Source organism: Artemia franciscana, chromosome 2, assembly GCF_032884065.1.
Source record: "Artemia franciscana chromosome 2, ASM3288406v1, whole genome shotgun sequence".
Classification (NCBI taxonomy): Eukaryota; Metazoa; Arthropoda; class Branchiopoda; order Anostraca; family Artemiidae; genus Artemia; species Artemia franciscana.
Window position 1 is genome coordinate 32,437,040 of NC_088864.1, and position 15,342 is coordinate 32,452,381.

A 15,342-nucleotide genomic window follows, 5' to 3' on the forward strand; every position below is an offset into this window, starting at 1 on the left:
CAATGGCAACGGTACCAACTGCATCAATGACGCGTGCGAAACGTCAACCCCAAGTCAAATTCGTGCATTGTTTGGCATCATTTTAACTACTTGCTCTCCATCAGCTCCTACAGAGTTATGGGAAAAATATAAGTCAAAAATGTCCGAAGATATACTCCATCGAAAACAGTTAGAGACGTCAGATATGACTTTTGATTTTACATTAGAAATTTATAACTACACTCTAGTTATTATAGAAGATTTGTGCGTACGTATGGCAAACAAACCTCTTCAGGATTTGGGAATGCCTTCACCTAACCGTATCGCTGCTGTTACGACATGTGTAGAATTGGATCGTGAACAAAGTTACAGTACGAGTGATCTATTGTCGTATGTACAAAATAACATTTCCAAGTTAACGTCGGAACAAAAAGACATTTATGATACGATAGACTCAATTTCAGGACGTATACAACTACCTGCTGATTTCTGTAATTTAGAGACGTCCAAAAATGAATTGATTGAAAAAGTATTTCCGAATATTCTAAAAAATTATAAAAATAATAAATGGCTAAGTGAAAGAGCGATTCTCGCACCCAAAAATATAGACGTCCACGAAATCAACAATATTGTTTTGACCAAGATTCGAGACCAGGCAGTCCTTTACAAGTTAGTCGATACAGTTTTGGAACCAAATGAAGCGGTTAATTATCCATCTGAATTTTTAAATTCCATAGATCTTTCAGGGTTTCCACCACACGTGCTACAACTAAAAATAGGCGTACCAATAATACTTTTAAGAAATATCAACCCACCAAAGCTTTGCAATGGCACGCGACTTGCCGTAAAAAAAACAATGGAAAACCTAATAGAGTCATTATTAGTACATACGGCTTTGTATATGCACAGACAATGGGAAAGCCAAGAATGTTGTATATTCGCAATTTTTACGTAGTTTAACTCCTGCAGACGAAATGAATGCTTGCCTGAAAAATTCTAATTTATGGGCACACGTAAAAATATTAAAATTAACTACAAATATGCGTGTCCGATTGCAAAACGATGACTCTGGTCAAACATTTTCAGATCAATTGCTGGCAATTGGAAACGGAAAGCTCCCAGTAGTGGGAAAGCCAAAAATGTTGTATATTCGCAATTTTTACGCATTTTGAAACACATATATAAATCTATCTATATTCACAGGTGGGACACAGGGACACAACTACAATGGCGCGTAACGACTTACGCGCGCGGGGGGGCTTTGGGGGCGCGAAGCGCCCCTCCAACTAGGTGTTGGGGTGGCGCGAAGCGCCACCCCAACAGCTAGTATATATACATATGTTTTTAACTAACGCGCAACCCCAACACCTAGTTGGTGGGGGCGCTTCGCACCACCACCCCCCAAGCCCCCCCGAGCGCGTAAGTCGTTACGCGCCATTGTAGTTGTGTCCCTGTGTCCCATTATGTTGTTAACTACGTAAAACTTGCGAATATACAACATTCTTCGCTGTCCCATTGTCTGTGCATATAAATAGATTGTCAGGTTTACCGACTCTTGAACATGCAAAATATAATTGTCCATGGGAAAAACAATCCGTATTCAGATCTATAACTCATGATTCTAATGATTGCCCTTGAGCTTTGTTGATGGTGATTGCTAATCGAACATTCTCTGTGTCCCCGTCGTCATTTATATATCCCCCTGTGCCCCTCGGCGTCCCCGTTGTAGTGTTGTGTCCCGGTCATTTATATTCCCTGTGTCCCGGTCGTTATTTGTGTCCCGGTGTCCCAGTCTGTAGTTTCTCTTTGAGTGTCCCGGTTGTCATTTATATTCCCTGTGTCCCGGTCGTGATTTGCGTCCCGGTGTCCCGGTCTGTATATACATTTGTTTTTGAATTGGTATATGATGAAATAATTTTTTAGTTTTTTTTTTCGTTTTTTCTTTTTAATTTTTTTTTTGGTTTTTACTTTTTTAGCTGTTTTAGTTCTTTTTCCTTTTTTCTTTTTCTTTTTTTTGTAGTTTTTACCTTTTTTTAGTATTTTTGTTTTTATTTTTATTTTTTTTAGTTTTATTTTTCTCCTTTATTTTTCAATTTTTTTTCCTTTTTTAGTTTTTTTTTCTTTTTTAGTTTTGAAATAAATTTTATGTTTTTTTCCTTTTTTCTTTTTATTTTTTTTTGGTTTTTACCTTTTTTTAGCTTTTTTAATTTTTTTTCTTTTTTCTTTTTAGTTTTTTTTTGTAGTTTTTACCTTTTTTTAGTTTTTTTATTTTTATTTTTATTTTTTTTAGTTTTCTTTTTCTCCTTTATTTTTCAATTTTTTTCCTTTTATAGTTTTTTTTTTAGTTTTTAGTTTTTTAGCCTTTTTTAGTTTTTTTTATTAGTTTTTAGTTTTTTCTTTTCTTTTTAGTTTTTTTTTGTAGTTTTTACCTTTTTTTTAGTTTTTTTAAGTTCTTTTTCTTTTTTAGTTTTTAGTTTTTTACCTTTTTTTTAGCTTTTTTAGTTTTTTTAGTTTTTTTCTTTTTAGTTTTTTTGTGTAGTTTTTACCTTATTTTTAGTTTTTTTCTTCTTTTGTATTAATACTAAAGTCAAGGTTCGAACCTGGAACCTCTCGAATCTAGAACCTTGAACATAACGCGTTACCAGCTCAGCTACATCGGCTTGAATACTTTCATTTTTGAATTAGTATATGATGAAATAATTCAGATGTCATATGCGGATAAACATGACGTCACTCGACAGACAGACAGACAGACAGACAACTTATTTTTATATATATAGATTATGAAAAATACTTCCCATTGCATTCCAATCACCATTTTTCTAGAGCAGTCGTTCTAAAGATATTGGGGATGAAATTACAAATTTTGGAATTTTGTAGATGCGTTTGCAAAGACTTGTAAAGATATATCTTGTATAAAGCAGAATATAAAGACACTTTATACTATAAACAATAGAGCTTTACCATACAAGCCTTCAAGTAGTGTTGCATATAAAAGGGAAAATGATACGCTTAAGCTACGGATTTTGCTGTTGAGACAGTCTGGCTCCATGTTGTGCTATGAATCGGCCATAAATCTCGATATTTCACATATTGCCGTATTGCTCACTAAATATACTTTGGGTCAAAGCCAAATGGAATGACTTATTACAAGTTGGCAACACTATATGCTGTTGCTGCACAAAATAAAATAAATATATGACTACTAGTCTTAAAATGTTTCACTGTTGATACTTTAAATGGAATTAAATAAAAAAAAAACAATTTTTCAAAACGAATGTAAAGAGCAACATCAAAACTTAAGGCGAAGAGAAAGTTACCTGTATCTGAAGGTCTGCCCCTTTCTCAATCACACATTTTATACCCTCCTACAACTTTCTTTCATCCCCCTCCACAAGATCTGAAAATTTAAAATTAATAAACTCAGCCGCTATTGAGATATTACAGCTACACTTTTGATAAATCAGATTCACAAAATATCTTTTGACTTACTTTAACATACCCCTTTGATTGTGTTTGGAATTACGCTCGGCATTTTCTTAAAGCTTTGTCTTAATACCTTATTGTTTTTTGGAGACCTAAGATTCAACATGTCCCCTTTTCCAACAAAAATCCTTATATGTTAACAATGGGCAGATTGCGTTATATATGGCCCTTGCCCAGACACTGGGTGGAGGTGGGTCAACCCAGGAGGCATTATTATTTGACCTTAGAACTTTTTTGAACAAAATGGCTATCTAAAATTTTAATCTGATGCATTTAGGAAAAAACATAGGGGAGGGGCTGGTTGCTCTTTGATCACTTCTGACTTTTAACAAGGGTACTAAAATGCAAAGGCACGCTTGAATTTTTACGGTGATACGAGCATATTTGTCAGTACTTACACCCATGTCTTTTCACCACTAGCAGTAAAAAACAAAACCAAACCTAAAGACGATGTACTCACTGCCCCAAAAAGTTTACTTGTCCTTATAGGGGCAAAAGACTTGATAAAACATTCAGTTTGTATGCTGATTGTTTACGCTGGCTAGCCTACCTCCTTTTTCCTTAATTTGTGAGGTTTCATTTGGAAGAAGTCTGTAACGTTTTATTTACAAGGCATGGAAAACTATGACACAGCGGACATTAAATTTTCATAAGAATAAATTAACGTGTTTGTTGAATATGCAATATTTCAAACAGAAGTAGTTATTTGTTCAATCAATTGGACACTAGAATCCCTAGTTCTGCTATTTGGATAATACAGATCATTATGCCAAGTATGTTGTCGCCTCAACATAGGACGTTCTTTGTCTTTCTTTATAATTTCTTCTATTGAAGAAACACTTGCTACTAAGTTTCTGTTAGCATGATTCAATGTTGTAAATAAATCTGGGTCACTAACTGTCATGATCTCTGTCCTTCGAACTTTTGGTGGGCTGGGAGGGGGAGGAACATTTGAAATTTTCGGAAGTGAAAAAATTCTTCGCAATGGTTTTTCCTTATAATAAAACTTTTCATCCAAGTAATGTTCTTCGAACACGTCAAATTTATTTAGATTTTGTTCTTTAGTTATACACATTGCATGGTTCTCGTTAATTTCATCAGTATGAAAAACACCTTTTGGATCCTTACAAGTGCATTCAGGCTGTGGAGAATCACAGTGATAAATCCCTGAAGTAGAGCCAGGTAGAGATGCTCGGTGTTGACTACAAGTAAACTGCAAATTACCGGGCACATCTTCCTGTTCTCGTTTTCCAGTACCAATCATAAAAAATAGAAGGGAACCAATGGCGCTAAATATAGAACTAAAATAGTATCCAGATCTCTGACTAGACTGACTGATATAACCTGAAAAAAGGGAAAAGAATAAGTAAAATGAAAAAAAAAACTCAAGTCAGACACATGTCATATGCAGAGAAACTTTAGCTCTCAGTCATTTAAGAAAACTCGAAATTCCAATGAAAGCAGCACAATCCGTTTGCTATATATGACGCAACTCGATCATGAGGGCTGAGCTCCTAACGAATTGCCTAAATTTTGAGAGTGTTAACATGTGTCTCTTTTTATTTATCAGTCCATCTATCCTTCAAAATGATTTAGATGACATCAAGCTAATAGTCATGCTAGGGCCAAAAGCCTATGCTGCCGAGTGCAGCTTACAAACGCTAAAGTCAAACAGAAGTTTAGGGAGTCTTGGCGAAAATGTCATACTAAAATATTTTAAGTAAGTATTGGCTATTTTTAATGAGATCCAAGCAAACTAGAATAACTACTTAATTTGTAGATGGCTTCCTTCCTTTAATAAACATTCAAAATTGTAGTTGAAGTTGGCACTGGCCTTCACAAAGAAGTTGATATCAATGGTTTTCTATAAAATATATAAACAGGTAGCTTTTTAATTTTCTTATGTTTTAGTGACCCTTTAAAAATACTGCTCCAAAAAAATTTCTTCTTAATTAATAAACACAGTAATATAAGGAAAAAGCGTCACTATTTACTAGGTCTATAACAAAAAACCACACAAATTGGAAGTTAAATCCTAAAGCTGTTGCTTGCTTCAGTTTACATTAAAAACAATGGTCTTTGGAATAAACTTCAATATACTGTGAAAACATGATGAGTATTCAGTGAATCATAAGAACATAATATTCAAAGCGCTTTGGAATTAGTGTTTTCAGCTTTAATGTTGCCTTTGTCAACATTAAGTACTCAAGGTCTGCGTGATTTTTTCTGCGACGGAAAACCTTCTTTATCGCTTGTTATGTCGAAAATGAGGCAATTATAATTTTAGATTGTAGAGAAATTACAGTTCTTTATGTGGGATTTTATGTGAGAGGGAATGCAATAGTCTGAAAATAGATTAGTAACACAAGTTAGGCAGCATGATGAAATTCCTGTGTATTCATGTAAAAAGTTTCCTCAATCAACGAAGCAAGTGAAATAGTGATAAAGGAGTAACCTAAGAGACGATGTCTTCCTCATGATAGTTGACTATTTATGTCCAACCTGGTACTGTTAGAAATAACAACCTAGAAACAAAGTTATAAGCAATGAACAAAACTACCACAAAATAAGAATGTTTGTCATCTGGCCTGCACTTCCCCAATGAGTAATTTTGTTATTTGCACTTACCTAAAAATGTGTTATATTTTGGGCGGTTGTTTCTATTATTTTCTAATAAGAAAAAGCTAATGAAACTTCAGCAAACTTACTGCATGATATCCACATATTCGCTAAAATTCCTCGATATTTTCCAATTTTAGACATAACTAGCAGTAATCAATGTTTTCTTCCCTTCAAATCAAATCTCTTCAAAATTATAGAAAATCTATTTTGGAAATAGATTGGGTTTTACCAATATGCCAAAAAGAGACATTTTCCATAGAAAAATTATTGTATACAGAACAGTTGTGATACTCAATTTGTTTCAATATTTTAAGAGGAAACTAACCTTTTCAGTATTACCCTCCTTCTTTTTGGTCAGCTCCATTCAAATTCTTGAACACAGTTCAATATGGCTCTTTAATTTCGAGTAAAAAAAATCTTACATTTATTAAGATAGAGGCAACTTTGCGCACCCTGTTTTTGGCACCAGGATAAGAATAAAGTTGACCCTTTGAAGACTATTTGCGTTGAGCAAGACTTAAACAACCTGCTCAGCTTGTGGCGGCACGAGATGTTCATTACCACAAACGATAAAATAACTTGCATCGTCATTTCAGTTGATCTACCTTGATCCTTTTTTAAAAATCTACTGAATTTTGTCAGCCTAATCAACAGCTTTGCTTATTTTCAAAGTTTCCAATACGTAAGATTTTAGGACTGGTTAGTTCTGACTGGTTAAAGCTTAATATATCATGTGAAACTTGCTTGCTTGTAAGATTTCGTTTTTAATATTTTAGCAGTTCTACATTTGAAATGATAAAAAACAACAGCCACCACTAATATTAATAAATATAACTAATAATTGCTAAATTTACCAATCAGCACTGATGTACTCCAAAATCCAGACCGAATAAAAATAATTAAGAATTTAAACCAAAACAGTGATATAAAAATAGATATAATTCAACCGCATATATCATTATAGTTTGCATATCACTACCGTATATACTGTATATCATAGAATTTTTAATGCACTCAAGTAATTTATCTGAGCAACGGAATAAGTAATTTGAGTAGTTCATGGAATCACGATAAAAAGCCAATCTTCTTATTGTGTGTATTGTTATCAAAATTCCTAGCTTTAGAATTTTGGTTACTCTTGACATGAGTCGATTCTTACTTGCAATTGGTTACTGTGAACTGTTTAATATAAAAAAAAAAAAAAAACAAACAAACAATGTTTCCATTCAAACGTCGACAAAACAAAATTTCCCTGTAAAACCTGACTCCCCCTTTGGGGAAATTCCACGAAGGCACTCATAATCCCCAATCTCTCCTCCTTTGTGCCAGTGAACACATGGCTGTAATCTTTTATGCTTTATAGAAAAGTTTTTTTTTCTAAAATAGGAAGGGGTGATCGTATCGACCAAGTGGTCCTAGAATGTCGTGTGAGGGCTCATTTTAACAAAAATGGAAAGTTCTAGTTCCCCCACTTAATGTGACCAAAAACATTGGAGGGCACCGAGGCCCCCTCCCACGCTCATTTTTTCCCAAAGTCAAAGGATTAAAATTTTGAGATAGCCATTTTGTTCAGCATAGTCAAAAAACATAATAACTATGTCTTTGGGGCTGACTTACTCCCCCAAAGTCCCCGGGGGAGGGACAGCAAGTTACAAACTTTGATCAGCGTTTACATACAGTAATGGTTATTTGGAAGTTTACAGACCTTTTCAGGGGGATGTTTTGGTTGAGGAGGGGGGTTGAGGGGAGGGGGCTACATAGGAGCATTTTCCCTTGGAGGAATTCATCATGGGAGAAGAGAAATTCCATGAAAGGGGCGCAGGATTTTCAAGCATTATTTTAAAAAAAATGACAAAATAAATATGAAAAAGTTTTTTCCACTGAAAGAAAGGACCAGCATTAAAACTTAAAACGAACATAAATTGTTACGTATATGGGAGGCTCATCTTTTCCTAAATACCTCGCTGTTTACGCCGAAAGTATTTTTAGTAATTTCAACTATTTATTCTACAGCCTTTGTGATTCAGGGGCCAATCTTAAAGAATTGGGGCAAAATTAAAGATCAGTGTAAAGAGCGAGATATTAGCGTGGGGGCAAATCCCCTCATATACATAATAAAAATATACGAACATAGAAGTTCGTTCCGTAAGTTAGTTTGTAAGTTACGTATATTTTTTACTAATAAAAACGTTCGTTAAAAATTAAAAATTCTAGCTGGCTTTTTAAGTAACCGAAAAACTGGAGGGCAACTAGGCATCCTCCCCCACCCTTTCCCTCAAAATAGTCTGATCAAACTCAGAGAAAGCCATTTAGCAAAAAAAAGTTATACGCAAATTTCGTTTTAATTATTCATTTGCGGAGAGCCAAAATCAAACATGTATTAATTCAAAAACGTTCAGAAACTAAATTAAAAAAAACAAGTTTTTTAACTGAAAGTAAGAAACGACATTAAAACTTAAAACGAACAGAAATTACTCCGTGTATGAAAGGGGCTGTTCCCTCCTCAACGTCCCGCTCTTTACACTAAAGTTATTTACTGTTTTATAAAGTAGAATTGAGAGAAAGAGTCAAACTTTAGCGTAAAGAGCGGGGCGTTGAGGAGGGAACAGCCCCTTTCATACACGGAGTAATTTTTGTTCGTTTTAAATTTTAATGTCGCTCCTTACTTTAAGTTAAAACCTTGTTTTTTTTTTAATTTAATACATAATTGAATCAAACGTCAAATGAGTCAACTTAGTTGCATGAGTATATAAAATAAATGCCTATATTAACCGTTATTTTGTATGAACTTCGTGATTCTTCAGGAACGAATGCACCACTGCGTATTGTTACCCCCTCTGAAGCTGAGAAACTCAGCATAATAGATTTTTGATAAATTTAAAGCGGTTTTTGGAAGAAAGCAAGTTGGCTTTCATTGGGGCATAAATGTAGTTTTGTACCTTACAATAGCAGAAAATATCATTTTTCTGAGGCATAATCTTTTTTGCTACACAAAATGGGCATCCATTTTCTTTCGATTTTCTAGGACTATTGGTTCAACACGTTCATCCATGGCAAAAAAAGATCAAATTAACAAAAACCCGACATTTCTTAGAAAAAATATATTATTTTTTTTTTCTTTTATATTTTTAGTATATCTAAAATTCTTAATCTTTCAGGAATGAAGATCTGTGTATACTAAACTATCAATCCGCATTCATTTTTTTTTTCAGTAATCTTGGCTATGACGGCAACTATTTTTTCCTTTTTAATGTTATGAATAATTAGAACATACCTCGTTTTGCGTCGAAATTGGTTACGCCTTGTAATTTTTGTTCATTTTGGGTTTCATTTATTTGTTGATAGTAATATATGGTAGTTTTACGCTAAAAAAATTGTTTGACTTTATTATTGCTTATATTTGGCTTAATGTAATATTTACTTTTATTCTAAAAAACATCTTTTGTGGGAAAAGTTTCTCAAAATTAATTACCATGAAAAGTCAATTCTTTGGCGTATATATGATTATCAAAAGTTTTTTTTTAGAGTTTCGTTTAATATTGGCTTATCTCCCTCCTCATTTATACATTAACAAGCGTATTAACAGTCCAATTTCTTCGTAACTTTCTGCTAGATCCAGGTATTAATATAGTTCTTTATTCTTTTAACCAAATAGTATTTTGAACAAAAAATTTTAATATAAAATTTATACAAATAAAAAAAAAATATGCAAAATTTGAGTACGAAATAAGGATCTTTAATAGCAATAACTTCATCTAGCATAAAGGTTGCCTGAGATTTGAACTTGAAATCGGAATTTCTTATTAATCGTAGACCTCCTGTGAATTCCAAGTAACCCTTCTTAAGTGATTGATTTTGATTAGGGAAGCTATCTTGATAAGTTGAGGATCTATACCTTTCACTGTCACGAGCCACAGCTTAGATACCAATAGTTATGAAAACTCCTATCTTGCCCATGAGATGCTTTTGTTACAGAGCTCTGAACATGGCACCTCTTCCAAGCCCACGCTCCGACGCGTAGATCGCACTACAACACCATAGGCGGGAGCGCAATTTTCCAACCGCCATAATTTTCACATAGCAATGAATCACAGCTTTTCGATTCTATTCACGACGTCAGTCCAATTGCTCCGACTTTTAGATTCAGACTACCAGTTTCCTGTCTCCAGCCGCTAGCATTGCTACCGTGCACTGTGTCCCAAAAATAAATCGAGTTTCCATAACTGTATTGGTATCTAAGCTGTGATCAGGAATTCGCGTTCGGGTAAGAGTATTAATTTCCTCTGGCATAAAGATTGCCTCTGATTTAAATATAAATTTTGAATTCCTAAGTAACTGCAGCTCTTAGGAATAATTTTTCAAGTGATCCTCTTGCAATATCTAGGAATCTTAGATTTGCCGAATCATAAAGGTTTATTATGTCAAACGATAAATGAAGGAAACTATTTGCGAAATATATAAGAATTCATAAAGAAAAAAAAAACCTATATAAAGGTAAAATAATCAAGGTACAAAAAATAAACAGATTTAAAAGAAAAAAAAAATCGTATGTTGAAGTTCTAGTGTTGGTTTTTCAAGGGCCTTGAAGTGCTGGACTATGGACTCTGCAGCTTTTTCAAGAGCAGCCAAACGCCATTTGGGACTGGAGATTCGGAGAGAAAGGGCTTGAACTTTTAATCAATACTTTCGAAGTATGCATAGTCTACCATTTCGGGTCAGAGATTGAGTGTATGCGTTAATAAAAGGGGATTAAGGACAGAGAGTAAGCACTATAGACAAAAAGGTTGGAGGCAGAGTGTACACAAAGTATACAGTAGGAACTAGACCGGGTACCAATACGGGTACCTAGTTTATATCCCCTTCGGAAATGTTTTTCTGACTAATAAATTCGCCACCAATTCATGAAAAATAGGATGTGCGCGTGAATTTTGTCATAGATTTAATAACTCCTCCTTCCCTCATCGAGCCGAAATCCCAGATATGATATGAACCAGTTTAGATATTTTTTCTTTCAGTAAGTCTGAAGTGTTTGAAAAGAAACAGAATGCCAAATTTTTATGTATCTGATTCCTAGAACCCAATGATTCCCTGAACCTGGAGGTATATTTTAAAAGGAATTTCTAATTTGATTAAGGAAATAATTAGTGCTCAAACGCAAAATGAAACAAATTATCTGAGACTATTCAGAAGAAATGCATGTAAACAATTAGTTTGAAAACAGTAATCAGTAAATATATAATTTTATATCTCATTTAATGCACAACCTACTTCTGATCACGCTTCAAGTTAAGTAAATAAAAAAAACAAGTTTTTTCAACTGACAGTAAGGAGCGACATTAAAACTTAAAACGAACAGAAATTTTTCCGTATATGAAAGGGGTTGTCCCCTCCTCAATGCCCCGCTCTTTACGCTAAAGTTTGACTCTTTCCCACAACTTTACTTTTTAAAACAGTAAAAAACTTTAGCGTAAAGAGCAAGGCATTGAGGAGGGAACAACCCCTTTCATATACGGAATAATTTCTGTTCGTCGTAAGTTTAAATGTAGCTCCTTACTTTCAGCTGAAAAACTTGTTTTTTTATTTAATTTCTGAGCGTTTTTTAATTAATGCATGTTTTCATTTTGGCTCACCGCATATGAATAATCAAAACAAAATTTTGATATTAATTTTTTTTTTGGTTAAATGGCTTTCTCATAGATTTAGTCGGACGGCTTTGATAAAAAAAAGAGGTGTGAGAGAAGGCCTAGTTGCCCTTCAAGTTTGGTTACTTAAAAAGGCAACTAGAACTTTTTATTTATTTTTACGAACGTTTTTATTAGTAATAAATATACGTAACTTACGAGTTAACTTACGCGACAAACTTCTATGTTTATATATATTTATTGCTTATACGAGGGGGTTCGTCCCCCGTCAATACCTCACTCTTTAAACTAAAGCTTGAATTTTGTCCCAATTCTTTAAGAATGCCCTTTACAAAGGCCGTAAAAAATATTGAAATTAATAAAAACACTTTAGCACAAAGAGCGAAGTATTGAGAGTAGAAGACGAACCCCCTTATCTACGTAATAATTTTTTGTTCATTTAAGTTTTAAGTTTTAATGCTGTTCCTTACTTCCAGTTGATTTTTTTTTAATTTATTTCCCCCTTTTTTAAATAATGCTAGAAAATCTTGCACCCCCTTCACAGAAACTCTCTTCCCTCTTGATAAATTCCTTCATAAAAAGATCCTCCCATGTGGCCCCCTTCCCCCCAGCCCTCTCCCTAGCACGAAAAAGTCCCCCTGAAAACGTCTGTACACTTCCCAATAACCATTACTATATGTAAACAATGGTCAAAGTTTGTAACTTGCAGCCCCTCCCCCGAGGACTGTGGGGGATTAAGTTGTCTCCAAAGACACAGTTATTAGGTTTTTCAACTATGCTAAACAAAATGGCTATCTGAAAATTTTGATACGGTGACTTTGGAAAAAAATTAGAGTGGTAGGGGGCCTAGGTGCCCTCCATTTCTTCGGACGCTAGAACTTTTAATTTTCCGTTAGAATGAGCCCTCCTGCAATATTCTAGGACCACTGGATCGATAGAATCACCCCTGAAAAAAAAAACAAAAAAAAAACGCATCCTTGATCTGTCTTCTGACAAAAAATAAATATTCCACATTTTTGTAGACAGGAGCATGAAACTTCTACATTAGGATTCTCTGATTCCATGACTTTTAAGGAGTGTTTCCCCCTATTTTCTAAAATTAGACAAATTTTCTCAGGCATATGATTTTTGATGAGTAAGATTAAGCTTGATGAAACATATTTTTTAAAATCAACATAAAAATACGATTCTTTTGATATAACCATTTGCATCGAAATTCCATATTTTAGAGTTTCGGTTACTATTGAGCCGAGTCACTTCTAACTAAGTTCGTTACCACGAACTGTTTGATTATACTTTGTAATTTCTTAAAACAAGTTATACAAAAAGTGGTTCTATCCCACTTTCAAGGGGTAAAACGAGAGAAAGGTTGAAATGGCTTGGACACGTTATGCGGATGGAGAATGACAGATTTCCAAGGGTCACCCTTTTCGACAATCCATCTAGGCCTATACGAAAAGCAGATCGTCCCGAATGGGATGGTAAGAGTTCTTTAGAAAATATTCAAGTAAAATAGGAGCTTCTTGAGAGGATGTAAAGAGGGAATCTTAAAAGATTGAGATAGACAAGGATCGTGCGCAGCTGTGTTGGTCTCAGACAGCTTTGTGCAGCGGTGAGATGGTAGTAGTAGTAGCAATAATGAAGTTATAACTTTTGTTTTTCAGTTAGAGTTTATGAGAGGGTAAATGAAGTATGATTTGAGAAATGAAGAAAAATTGTCATAACTCTTTTTTTTTACACCCGAGTTAACTAGGACAGGTACTTCTGATATCAACTTTAGTAGATCATCGGCCAATTCTTCATCTTTCCATTAGGTTTGCAGGATACTAAAATGGTAGTTAATATTTCTAATATTTCTCAAAAATACTAGTCACTTGGCCATAGTTTTCTTTGTCGGTTCCAGATGATATGTTTTTTTTTCTTATTGCACTTTCGACATTTGATCGAATGTTTGAACTTCGTTTACAACGCAATTCTTAATACAAAGTTGTACCCTGCTCATTCCAACATATATGAAGAGAAATTTTGATTGAGTCTATTCTCGTCGTAAGAGCACTGCTTTTATCAGATTCCTTTTTTTCTCCTTCAAAATAACTAAGAAAGATAACTAGAAGTGCTTAGGCAACCTCGTTAGTAAGCTCTGCAAGGGTACAATCAAGTATTACACTAATTACCAACAGACATGGTTTTACAATAGCGGTATTGTAACCATGGGCAACTTTATCTCTGTTAAGGAGAAAAAGTAGGATAGCATAATCAATCAGTCAAGTATATCTTGGAGAGTGTAAATGCTGGAAAATTTTCCAAGAGCTCAGTTATTTCGACAGCAACCAATGTATATGTATTCTTCCAATGATTCTTAACAACCTAATTGCTGTGTGCGTAGAACTTCTTCAGAATTCAAGTTTCAAACAGGTTGCTTACAAAGCAAAACGAAATCGCAAAAACAAAACCTGACTTTGATTATGCGAGACAAGATGGGCCGATCGCCTTGATTCAATTATGCTTTTCATTAATCTCTACTAACGTACTCAGTTGCGTCAACAGGGGGTGGGAGAGAAAAAGACTCCCCAAGATTTTGAAGAATATTTTTATTTTTTATTTTTGCTGAAAAGCATTTTCACAAAAAAAAGAAAAACAAATAGAAATAAATTGCCTGAAAATACATCCCTCTCTGATTTCCATAAATTGACACCACTTGAAATATTCAGTATCTTAAGAAGATTAGCATTGCAAAAAAAAGAAAAAAAGAATCTCATATTGCTTCACAATTGCTGGATACCGTGAAGCAAACATACTTTTGATGTGTTTATGTGTGGCAAAAAAAAACTTTTAGCCTGGAGTTTCCCTTGCGTAAGACTCTTTAGTCAGTCGACTCAAACTGACTGCCACTTACAATTATGTAAAGATTGCCCTTAGTGCATTTAAATACAACCGCTACTTTTGTTGAGTTTTTCTACGAGCCTAAGTATTCAAACAATACTTTGGACTTGACATGGCTCGTAAGAGAATTAGGCGGGAAATGGTTTTGCATCAGAAACCTATGATCTGTAGGCTCAGTATAGAGCCTCTCAGTTTATTCATTTTCTTGCACACTTTGTACCACAAGTGAAGAAACGTTTTTGAACTTTACCTGGATCCTTATCACATTTCAGCATTCTTGCCCCTTCTAAGACTGTTTTTCTCGAACCAAAGACGATGAAAGTGGAGTATTTTCTGCTCGACATGCTCGAAACAGCACGTCGAACTTCGACTCACACAAAGACCTTCTTGCGTTTTTGCGTCTCTTCAGCATAAGGACTCCAGCTTTCCCATAAAAAATTCTCCACACTTACTAGAAAGTATGTTGAAGCTACTAGAATGAAGCTTCTCTAAATTCAGAAGGCTAAAAACCAGAGCAAGGAATTCAGCAGAAAAGAAAAAATGATTAGTTTACACCTGCGTGCCGTCTCATGTTCGTCGCGAAAAAACAACAAATATTTCCGGATTGTCGTCTGGATTCCTTTTTTGTTATTTTCTATGGTCGACTTGACAAAATTTCTTGGTCAGCTTTTACATGCATCTTCAATGGTAGGCTTGCTAAGGTAGCCGACCACGTTTTCTTTCCCAGACA

At 34.4% G+C, this 15,342-nt stretch overlaps 1 protein-coding gene across 3 annotated transcripts in view; it reads right to left on the minus strand.

The window, feature by feature from the left end:
- Positions 1-4,052: 4,052 nt before the first annotated feature.
- The window catches only part of LOC136040253 (monocarboxylate transporter 2-like), a 375,363-nt gene continuing 364,073 nt past the window's right edge, over positions 4,053-15,342 (minus strand). For all 3 annotated transcript variants that reach the window (XM_065724486.1, XM_065724471.1, XM_065724480.1), the window contains one exon: positions 4,053-4,809. In XM_065724486.1, the coding sequence (XP_065580558.1) occupies positions 4,154-4,809 (656 nt within the window). In that variant the 3' untranslated portion in view covers positions 4,053-4,153. The remainder of the gene's footprint in view (positions 4,810-15,342) is intronic.